The following is a 12,046-nucleotide window of genomic DNA, read 5'->3' as shown; positions in this document are numbered from 1 at the left end:
ATCATTGGAGAAGGTGAGCAGCAGGGGTCTTCTAACATTATACCTGATATTACGAGCAATAGATAGTATGCAAGCAATTCAAACTCACAATGCTTGGATCTGTGGAGTTTTCTTTTGACCTCTAGATCTACTTCATTCTCACACCTAAGCAATAGGAGTGACGTTAAATTGGTCAACTATGTAGATTAAGTAAACCCTTAATATACGCGAGCGAGATCTAGGAAAACGTTTTCCCGATCGTTCTCGTTATCTGGCAATAGTATAATCTTATATGTTGGCTCTGAATAGCTTCATCTTGTTACGGTCCGCGGGACGATCTTGAAGCTCAGCCTTACTCGATTTGGTTAGTTTCATGCTGAGGCCATGCGGCTCTTCGCATGCCGTGCGATATGATATTACGATACGATATTACTTAAATATAGTGGAATACCGTATGCCGTGCAGAGCACCGAATTCCTAAACAATCCAGTGCAGTGTGGCGCTGAAAAATATCGTATACGGTATTTTGCACTATTTACTTCACTGCATATATCCCCTAAATTTTGCTGCGTTAGAGCTTTCGAGTCGTTTTAAAACAGGAACGAATACGCGAAAACGACCCACAAGAATGCCACTCAGAAGATGGAGGAACCATGCGATAAATGAGAAGGCCAGGACCGTCTTCCACGACCCGCAACCCGCCCTGTTGATAGTAACTGTCCCAATGGGCCCGACTCGCCAGAAACGACCCCAATAGTAGCCCCAGTAGTCGTAATACCAACGTGCAGAGCAAGTGTAACTACCCGTTCTCTATGAAAAGTGATTGTTGCGGATGATTAGTAGATGATCTTTAATAGGGATGATATAAGAATGGGACGGAGCACCATACCGTTTGAAGCAAGCAGTACGTCACGAGCCACATCACAAACAATACAAAGTCAAAGGGAAAGCCCAAGAACATGTTCTTAAATGGCGGATAAAAAAAGAAGGAGTAGATAATACTGAGACACGCGACGACGATGGCATAGATGATCCGTCCATCGATATCCGCCTCCGCGACGCCGATAAGGTAACAGAAATGCGAGAGAATTCCTAGAACAATTATAGCGGAGGCAAGTTTACTAAGACGGAGAATAACAGAAATAACTTTATGCGCAACACCGGTTTCTGCCATTTTGGGAGTGTAGAAGAAGTGATCGATTGAAAGGATGATGTTGTAGGTTACTTCAGTTTCCAACTGTTTGTAGGTAGGCACAGCTAAATGATCTTGCCGTTCAAATTGAGACGGAAATGCAAGGCGAACTGTGGTGTATATATTTCTGAAGCGACTGGTTGATTTCGGTATGTAATGTCATCATTACCCAAGCAGTCTTATTCGATCGGTATTTTCATTGCGTCCAGTCCATGTGTTGTACGAGTTGTCATATTATATGGTAGACGGCAATAGCCGCTGCCGAATTGTACTGGATAGGCTAGCGACAGGGGTGGAATTAAGATTTAGGACAGAAGCGAGCATGTTCTGATACTAGGTCTAGACTAGTCCTCACTTAAAACTCTAAAGCGCCAGTGTTATAATATTGAGTCTTTGATGACCGTCAGCCGCAATTTAGGGGCGTTTGAACTATTCCTCTTCAGGTGCGGAGAGTCAGTTGTCGTGGAAGGTGAAGCCACATGATGTAACATGACACAACCGATAAATCAGTCCTGTATCATGACACTTGGCAACCATTGAAACATAGTGCAACTGTATCTCCTGTATCGCCAGCGCTGACCTTAATTCAAGTATCAATTCAAGTATTTCAAGTAAGTCAAGTAAGTCGATGACCCAGTTTATTTCAAGTAAGCAAGTTCATAATGCTTCAAACTTGATTTACTTGAGGTACTAGATTTTATGGATTTTCCTATGCGACAGCCCTGTGAGTGTCGAGGCTGTTCAGAGTCCCACGCATAGGGTAATCAATTGAGTGTGGTACCCCAGTTGATTACACCAATGGAACCCAGGAACGCGGCAGGGGTGGCGCGACTACTTGGGTAGGGCCTAGAGACCGGCCACCCCTTAGCTTTTAGTCAGTCACACCAGTGACGGTGCCTATAGCACGGGGGTTGCGTTGACCGGGGAAAGGGTCGGTTGACTAGGGGAAAAAAGCTACCTTGAATTCATATTTGTGCCCCACCAAATTACAAAGTACCTCTTTTTTCACTGTTAACTACATGATTGTGACCGGACCAACCCCTCCATTTGCAACCATCACCAAAAATGCATATCGCAACAACACCAAGCAACTATCACAACTATTCGGTATTTTCTTCATCCCTTGGGACAACGAATTCGCCCTGATCGACTTCAATACTTCCCCCAACGACTATTACATCATTTTCGGAGTCATCATCTTCTTCATCAATTAATTCCTCGTCATCTTCAACGATTTCCAAGCCGTCACCTTCTAACGACATCTTCTTCCGATTGGAGCGGCGTTTTTCCTCATCTGCAACGAGGAATTCCAGTGCCTCCTTCACGATATTGAAGTTATAGTCAAATGGAAGAAGGAATGGGGGATTCCAGTGAAATCTGAAGACCTTAATGACTTCCTGACTTCCTGATTCCACTGCCTGCTTTGCTCTCTCTTTGGATTGCTTCATTTTATCGTCAAGCTCACGGTGAAGCCGGTATCTTAAGCCTAGCAACGCGGTTGACTTCAGAAACTCTTGGTGTTGTGACTTTATATAGAAATCACCCGCTGTAAATAGCTTCTTCTTCTGAGAATAGCTCGGCTGGCTTCTATGAAGGTCAGCAACCCGTAATAGCTTTAGACTTATTCTCAATCGCTTCCTGACTGCTGCAATCCATCGTCGTAGATAGATGACTTCGTCTTTTACTTCCTTATTGTGGAGGCGCGATTCCTCTGCTGCCTGACCGGCCAGTCGGTTATGCTGATCCTTTGCGACGCGAAGTCTGGCATCATAGACAGTAATTGGCCCGTAATTTGCTATAATCGTTGTCCCCTGATCCCGGGCAGAGCGTCTAAGGTTCTTCTCCTTAAGCAGGCGCATCTCCTAAGTCGCTGTAATGCCATTTAAAGCGAGAGTTGAGTGTGTCTTTCGCACCTTCTCTTTAGTATGTGACACTGAGGGAGTCAGGGGCGTGCCTGAGGCCACTGAGCATTCGATCCTGAGGGCCACATATTCCTCGTACTGACGGATCTTCCGCAAATTCAGCTGTGGCGTGTTCATTTCGATCCAGTTGACGTGTGGAGGCGGCGTTGACATCAATCGAATCTCCTGATCGAAAGGAATCGAATGGTATAGCCCTCGAGACGATTGGACTTCAGAAACCTCATCGGATTCGGAGTTATTATCGCTGCTGTGGGTAGAAGATGACCCTTGTGATACGTAGCCGGGTAACGACGTCCGATTCGTCAGGGCTTCCCCGCAACGGAGAGAGTTGATGAAATCTCTGGCTTGTGACCAGAACGACGAAGACGGCTATCAACTCTTTGAAGAGGAGCGAGCTGCCATCGACCTCGAGCTGATGCAAAATAATGAAACCAGATGGAATTCAACCTTTCTGATGATCCAGCGTGCCATTTGAAAGCAAGAGCGCATTGACAATTTCATTGCATATCTCGAAAGGAAGACGTCAGAGCCCCGACAACGGGTGCCTGTCCAAGATCAGCTTTCACCCAGGACTGGCTTCTGTTAGCGGAGATACAGAGTCTACTCAAACCGCTCCATGGGATCACCATGAGGTGCCAGGGTTGGGCCAAAGAAGGACGCCACGGCGCCTTGTGGGAAGTAATGATTGGAATGGAGTGCTTGCTCAGTTTCTTCGAAGAACAAAACCTGGTATTCTCGTCCCCTGATAGTTGCATCAGTGAGCTGAGAAATTTCAGGGTTTCGGCAACTAGAAGTATGACTCCCTAATTCGTCTTTGTTCTCTTCAAGCTTCTTTGACTAACGGTTTCTCAGGATTTAGCACCCAACGAATTTAGCAGGGCCGCGGACGAGAGAAACACTTGCCACAGCACGCCCGAAAGGAATACACTGATGTAGTTTTGCAAGATGAGAATCTTGATGATGATCACCGACGATGCGTTCAGATCTCTATCAAGAACTTTTGGTCAAAGCTCGATGAGTATTACAGCCTACTAGGCCAATCGCCACTTTATCCGGCAGCCGTTATTCTTCACCCACGCTGGAACGTGTCTTGGCTTGAGGCGAACTGGACCAGCGACGAGCAACTAGTGTGGCTACAAGACGCTAAAAACAGTGTCCGGGAATTCTTTGAACAGCGCTATCCACGTGAGGAGCAGCCCGAGACATCGAGGACGGTGACAGGAAAAACGATGCGGCAAGACGAGCCCAGTCAATTTGACCAGTGGATGCAGAGCTGCGATCGGTGCATGATGGAGGAAGAAGGCGAGCTTGGCGTTTACATGAGGCAAGGGCCAGTGCGGCGAGAGTACTTGAACCCCGTCCTGTGGTGGAAGGATCGTCAAGAAGAATACCCACGTCTGAGCAAGTTTGCCCTCGACATCCTGGCAATTCCTGCCATGTCTGTTGACCCTGAGCGGACGTTCAGTGTCACCAAGTTAACGGTAAGCTCGCAAAGGCACAGCATAAGCCCCGAGATAATAGAGGAGATGCAGTGTCTACGAAACTGGCTACGCCATCAAGCTATCACTGTGGGCGAGGTGGTTAGCTTTGGTGGGGACTTGGTGGGTTGGGAGGGAGGGGAGGCGTAAGAGGACTAATAGCTTCATTGGAGCCTCAGGTCAGAACTTTCATTTCAAGTATATCAATTCAATTCAAGTTAAGTAAGTCCATGGACGATTTTATTTCAAGTAATCAAGTTGGACCCCCAAACTTGACTTACTTGAATTGAAGTCAGCACTGGTACAGTGGTCCCGGTTGGACAGCCGTAAGTGGCAGGGAACTGTTGTAGAAGGATGCTCGTGTGCAATTTGCATCTCTTGTATGTAGTTGTTAAAATACCGGCGTCCAGTTCATAAAGGCTTATCTAAAAATAGGCTGCGGCGGTCAGCGCCCTACTGTCCTACCAAGTGTGCCTTGACCGCAGTCTGAGGCAGCAACAACCCTTTCACTCCTTCGAAGGATTACAGAGCCTGTTGTGATACAGCCTGTCGTTCTCGGCGAACAGCCCATCCCTTGATGGCAAGAACAATGACCTCCCAGGCCGTCAGAAATCCCACAAGTCCCATGGTGACGGTGTACATGAACATGGCATCCAGTTCGTAGTGGATCATCCCTTGAACAATGTCATCAGCCTGGACCAAGTCAGTCTCGTACCGCAACGATCGTGCTGAGAAAACGGATGACTTACACTTGCCATGAAGATAATACCTCCGGCAATCAAACCAAATGATGCCAGGAGTTCGGTTGGGGGGCGACACGGGACAACCGAATTCGGAGGTTTGAGGAACATGAGCACGTAAGTGAAGCCTCTCGCAAGAGATGCCCCAAGTAGGAGGCTACCCCATTGTTTGTGGACTATGCTTGATGTCGTGCTCGACTGAGCATGCGAACTCATTATGATTCCTAGCAGCAATATCACCAACGCCGGGATGGGATTCAAGGAGAACCCGCATGTCGGCGAAGGTTGCAATTGCTCTCCTTCCTCGTCTGAGTACTGGTGCTCAGACTTATCAGCGTCTACGGTCGTGTTGAGCAAATCCCGAATTCGACTCGATTCAACGAGCATGCCGCACTGTTCAGACATCGTGTATGAGCTCTCAGCACCGCCAGCGTCTAGGCCAAGCAGAAACGTACCAGCCCCCCACCAATGAACAAGACCGTGATGGAGATATGCTCCATGTCCTGGGTAGTCCAACGGCCTCCCCAGCCGCTGAGATGCTCGAGGAAGATATTCGTGGAGCCATAGAAGAAGATGAGGGCGCTCTCGACAAATTCGGCGGATGGGCACCATGTCTGCAAGGATCGCTTGGGACGCACATTCCAAGCCCATCCAAGCTCACCGAAGCTGCCAGACCAACGGCCCAATGTAAATAGGCCAAGCCAAAAGAAAGTACCTCCTTTGATCCAATGCGCTAGGCCTCCGAAGATGGCGTTGCCTTCCTGCTTCGATATTAGTTCCAAACATAATCCTATTGAGACATGGTATGACTGACGAAGAATCGACTGAAGGTGGCGATGCCAGTAGCGAGCGCAATGAATCCGAACGGAAGAATGATGCGATCGACCACGTGGTAGCCAATGTAGAGGTACCGCCAAATTCGAGAAGTATCGATATTCGCAGTCTGGATTGCAATAATACTTTTCCCGCTATTAGGGGACAAGGCCATGGCCTCTAGGTCAGCGTCATCGTCGCCGTCTTCAGCTTCTTGGTGTCGATTGCAGATTGGGGCGTCATCTACTCCGTCATTGGTCAATACAGTGTTGCTTCGCAGCGACTCTGTGTTGGGATCAGTAACTTGGCCGCTGTCGTCCCACAACCGGTGAGAACAGGAGAGTCGTTCATGGCTGTTATGGTCACCACGCGTGCAACATTGGTACTCGTCCATCGCCTCGGTCGACACTGGAATAAAACCTTGGCAGTTGCCGTGAGTTCGGCTTACGGTACCTTGAAATCTTCCAGTGCTCCATCCTACTGCGCTCACGAGCACCTGTGCTGAAACTACCCATGTCACGATCCAGCCAACCTTGTGGTGGGCATTGTTCGGATACAGATCTGGGGTTTGAGCGTTGTATATGATGCCCAGGAGGAGACCGAGGGCATTGGTGACCATGAAGGCGAGGTGGAGCGCAATTGCGTATCCGGATCGCGCCAAAGATAGCATCACGGCTGCAAGAGATACCCGCACACATTAGCCATAAGCCAGATAGTTGCCTATGCGCAACGATTCGAAACTTACCGACTGGCAGCACGAAGACCCAGGCGATAACCATGAACGCGATGTGACTATAGATGACGTCTACATAGTCGGGATGGACGAAATAGTTAAGGGAATACTCAGGATTGTCCTTGGGCTTATCGATCCCATGAATCTCGTCGTTCTCGCAGCCACCACCACCATGCGCGAGGGCGACTGGGAGACGCCAGAGCATGATGATGGTTGCCGTTTGTGAAAGAAAAGCAGTCAGGACCATAGCGAAGACTCTTGCGCGAGCTGTCTAATCTACGTCCTATGGACGATTTAGCACCACTGGAGCGATGATGAGTTGGGCGATTTAGACGGTGGAGAGACCCTTAAAACCGGAAATTGAAACCATCGAGGCGGAGGATCTGGCCTGAAACCAGAGAAAGAAACGGCAAGAACCGAGACTGCCGAATCACTTTAAAATGCGGAGACAGTTAAGGTTTAACGCGGACAAAACCAACGGAAGGTTGTGGACGTCCGATGAAAATAGTGAAGTCTTGCCAGGACGACTGAGAGGGCAGGGTACCGCGACTGCCGACGGGCCCTGGGTGCCGATCCCAGGTAGCTTTATTGCCTTTGGTGGCTGACCAACCTCCACCCAACTTATAACCATTTATCGTATTGAACCTTTCTGAAACGACACACCATACTTACGTCATATTGACTACAACCAAAACTAGAATATTCTGACGAGTAAGACTTACGAGGGCCGTGAAAATATGTATCTAGCGGAAAGAGGTGTTCTTAGCAATCCAAACTTTCATTCAGAGGAGATTTATTTGTATGTACCCGGATACTCCGCCTTAGCGGCACCCGACAGTACGGTAAGGGGTTGTCTTGTGGAGGCGGGAAGTGTGAGACGCCGACTCATGTTGCGTAAATTTGGCTACTCTACGGCAATGGAGGGCTAATAACTCTACTTGAGGGGGCCGTGAATTTAGTACAACCTCGTCCTCGTGCAATGGATGTCGGTGTCGAACTGTCCGTTATTTGACGCGCCACGACCACGAAATGCCGTCTCCGATGCTCCCCCGATTCCCGGCCTGGCCTGTGCGAGGTTGGAGCTTCTGCCATTTTGATCAACAGGCGGTTTTTGAAATTGTATTAAATATATTTTAGGATGGGCTCTTTGATATATTATAAAACTGGGGAAACCGCGACGTGTTCTCGAAATGTCGGTATTGATATTTTAGCGTATTTGATAAGCGAGTGGACAATACTGGTAACATACATGATAAGCTGCATTATCGTCATACCAGCATGTAGTAATTAACACCAAGCTATTAGCACGAAGAGTTCTAAACCACGAATAAGGCATCCTAAAAGCATTGCACCCGTAAGAGGAGATAATTCAATAACTAAAGATACTTTCATCTTGGCTTTTATAAGTTTCACAGAGACAGTAGAGCCTAAATGTGCTTTTTTTGGCACTGAACCTTCTATGCTCCCTAATAACACAGACTCAACATTCACTAAAACCCAAGCCCGATTTCCATGATATATAATGTTTTACTAAGAAGCCTGTGGCTTGAGTTGTGTTGAGCCTGTGGGTGGCTGAGGTTCAATCTTAGGTGGTTGGGAGAGCCATCAATATAAGCGGGCCTTGCTTTCTCTTCTGAGGCCGTAATAAATTAGTCCTTAGTAGAAAGGCTATACCTATAGCTATAGGACACCGATACTTTAAGTCTAAGCTGTGACAGTTGGTTTCCAACTGTGGATAAACTAAGCCGTGCTAGGTTTATTGTTGGCAGATTGCGTAGGGCGTGTAACTGAGCTTGTCGAAGTGTCACGTCTCTTAATGGTAGATTCAATGGGTGTTAGGCTTGATCAATGTAAAGAAGTTTTATTGATAGCTGGTGGGCTAGAATCTATGAAAGTGCAAATGAACGTGTTCTATATACTAGAGGTCTCTGTGAGGACCGACAGTGTAATGAGGTCGGTCCCATCTGGACCGATATGTTTTATGCATCGGTCTGGAGGACCGTTGAATGAAAGTCGTCGGTCCTTATCGTTGGACCGAAGGCCTTGGAAGGTCGGTCCAATGTAGGATAGTGGGTCTATCCCTGTGATTGGAGAAAAAATAGTGGGGTTCACGTGACGTAACCGCTAGGGTCGTAACATAAGCCTGTATGTCCGGTAAAAGGTATTTCTGGGATTGAATGAATGATTCATCTTGATTGAATAGTGTAATGAGTGACAAAGCCAGAAGAATAAATACAAGATTAAATACAAGGTTATTAGCCTAATGAGCGTCTCCCTACTAGTCTTCCCCTTTCTGCCGCCACTGTCTCCTCCAGAGTCAATCTTATACTCTTCATCTTTGCCGTTTAGTCCTTGCACTCGCACTTCCAGCTCCTCCAGTGCTGCTTCTTTTTGCCCATGGCCTTGAATGCTCTATTGCCTCCAATCGTTATGCTGTCACCAGGCTGACAATCGGATTTCTCGTATACCGTGCACTCAAAGCACGGCACAAGCGATTTAGTGCCTCGGGAATCGACATCAAAGTCATTGACATTCTTTGGGAGGTTTTTGCAGTCGCCTGGTTTGCCAAACCCAGTGAATGATTTACCGTGCATGAGATCGAGTCTGATCAGGTTGATGCCTGCCTCACACTTAGGTGCACGGGTATCGAGCATGTCGCTATCGTCAATAGCGGCGGAATTGGCTACTCTAGGGCCCAAAGCGACAAAGGGAGAATATAAGGGAAGTGCATTGTTGACTGTCTTGAGGTTTTTAGAAGTTGGGTTTGTGGCTCTTCTTCTCTGTGATGTATTTCTTGAGATGCTGTAGTTTGCGATGAAGATTGGTTTAAGATTGTGGAGTAATGGCTAGGTATTTATAATAGTCTGTCTCTGCACTCCCCTTCCACATGCATTTTCTCTGTCTTTTACATTCGCTCACCAGCTAGTTTTCAGCTCGCTATGCCACCCTTTTCACTGCGAGCTATTAATAGAGATACTTCTCCGTTCGTAAACGCTGAGGACTGGTTTGGGCTCAGCCTCTCCGTCCAAGAGCCGATGCGAGAGAGGTGCAACCACCACTAGGCAGCTGCGACGCTTTCATGCTGTTCCATTATGGCTTTACTGTCGTCCAACAGAGGTCTAGAACAGGTGAGTTATTTTTAGTCTTACCTTGTTATGTATTAATTTTGTCATTTTTGTTAATCATTCCACAAATTAAGATAGAGAATGAGGCATGGCTGACGGGAGTTTCGCCTACCGGTAGAGCCCCGATCAGTAAAAGGTGGCTATAAAAAATACTGTAGTCAAGGTCAGATAGTATGACAGCTGACGCTACAGCATCCCCTCCACCCCATATCTATTTCTGAATGCTTTCCCTACCCGTGTAAGAGTCATGCCCGTGTAGCAATTCCCTCCTCAAGTAGTTGCAACCTCTTCACTAATACGAACAATTTTCCACACATTGGGAATGTAAGCATCACTCCTGGAAGCTCACCTCTTAGTGTGTTATTTATAATACCATCCAGGACCACCTAACGCATAACCCCACCTAATGCATAACCAAAATTTCGCTTCTCCCATACAAAATCCAAATTTTCAATTGCATTGTATTCGGCCAGGCATGAAGATACTCGCGAACGAAGACCTGCACTATATTGCTTTTTCCATCAAATTTTCATATCGGCTTGAATTTTTCCCGTTCCGCCCTGTAGCCTGGTTCTCTAGCCCTTTGAATTTTGTCGCATTTCACCTCATGTACCCTAGGCGACTCCATCCACTCAAGCCGAACTTTTACCTAATTTACTCGCCGCAACTCCTTCCGTAATGGTTCGCCGTAACTATGCCGAAGATGACGTAGCTGAGGCTATATTCGACACCACCGATAGAGGCCTCTCACAGAATGAGGCGGCCCAGAAACGTGGAGTACCTTAGTGGACCATTTCGAGACGACTTTCCGGTCAAGCAAGCAGGAATGAACGTATCCAGGCCCACCAGCGTATTCCAAAGAGCCAGGAGGAGACGCTTATTCGTTGGGTGCTGCGACAAGAGTCCCTGGGCTATGCTCCCTCGCACAGCCAACTCCGCGCCTGTGTCGAGGCCATCCTTCAACAACAAGGCGATAACAAACCTTTGGGCAAGCACTGGACCACCAGGTTCGTCAAACGTCACCCAAAACTATCTACCAAAATTGGAAAACGTCAAGAAGCCGCCAGATTTGACGGCTTTACTCCGAAGGCGGTCAATTGGTACTTCGATATCAGGGAGAACGAGTACGGCTGGATCAAGCCTGAGAACACAGTTAACGTGGACGAGGGCGGTATAATGGCGGGTTTCGGTAAGTCTTCTATAAGTACTCTATAGGCTTTTATAGGGCATAGCTAATTGGTTGTCCATGAGGCCTGGACAGCCTCGTGATCGGGAGCTCTGGCCCGAAGAAGAAGGCGATGTTGAAAGGCGTTCAGTCGCGCACCTGGACTTCGTTTATTGAGGCTGTCACCGCAACTGGCCGTGCTTTGAAACCGGGAATTATCTTTAAAGGAAAAGAGCTGCAGAAACAGTGGTTCCTTAACGAATTCGAATTAATAGCGGACTGGCACTACATCACATCACCGAACGGCTGGACAGACAACCATATAGCTCTCGAGTGGTTGAAAGATGTCTATCTACCTCAAACAGAGCCTCGCGATGCATCAGATGCGAGACTTATTATCCTTGACGGTCATGGAACCCATACACAAGTGAGTCTTTTGGTGTTTTCACCGCAGAGTCTCCCGCTATAAGGTCGCTAACGAGTAGTCAGGACGAGTGGATGGCTACGTGCTTTCTGAACAACGTCTACTGCTGTTACTTACCAGCACATTGTTCCCATGGTCTGCAGCCATTAGATAATGGGATTTTTAATGTCATCAAAGGTGCGTACCGGAAAGAACTCTAAATGCTGGCTAGTTTGACCGATTCTGCGCCGGTTGACAAAGTCAACTTTATCCGGGCATACGCGAAAGCCAGGGAGGCGGGTATCAGGAAGGAGATTATCTTATCCGGCTGTAGGTTTACTGGAAATTGGCCAATGAATCGGTACAAAGCTCTAACACATCCTGAAATTCAACCGGACAAAGAAAAACTGCTGGAAGAGTTCAAGACGCCGAGCCCTCCTCAACTGCACTCAGATGATACGCCGAAAACGAGTCGGCAAGTGAGGGATTTGGCCAA

The 12,046-nt window shown here is 47.6% G+C and overlaps 2 protein-coding genes across 2 annotated transcripts; both read right to left on the bottom strand.

Annotated features, from left to right (window-relative positions):
- Nucleotides 1-5,093: 5,093 nt before the first annotated feature.
- On the bottom strand, nt 5,094-7,062 carry FOXG_06671 (uncharacterized protein; the record flags this gene model as incomplete). The annotated part of the gene is made up of 5 exons (XM_018385348.1): nt 5,094-5,264; nt 5,321-5,704; nt 5,767-6,072; nt 6,126-6,799; nt 6,870-7,062. The coding sequence occupies 5 exons, from the start codon at nt 7,060-7,062 to the stop codon at nt 5,094-5,096; spliced, it is 1,728 nt and encodes a 575-aa protein (XP_018242657.1).
- A 2,140-nt stretch (nt 7,063-9,202) lies between these two features.
- On the bottom strand, nt 9,203-9,511 carry FOXG_06670 (uncharacterized protein; the record flags this gene model as incomplete). Its single annotated transcript, XM_018385347.1, has 1 exon — nt 9,203-9,511. One exon carries the CDS (start codon nt 9,509-9,511, stop codon nt 9,203-9,205), a length of 309 nt encoding a protein of 102 aa, XP_018242656.1.
- Nucleotides 9,512-12,046: the final 2,535 nt, after the last annotated feature.

This window comes from Fusarium oxysporum, chromosome 3 (genome assembly GCF_000149955.1).
Source record: "Fusarium oxysporum f. sp. lycopersici 4287 chromosome 3, whole genome shotgun sequence".
In the NCBI taxonomy this organism is placed as follows: domain Eukaryota; kingdom Fungi; phylum Ascomycota; class Sordariomycetes; order Hypocreales; family Nectriaceae; genus Fusarium; species Fusarium oxysporum.
The sequence above is the reverse complement of the archived record's forward strand: the minus strand, read 5'-3'. Positions and strand labels throughout refer to the sequence as shown.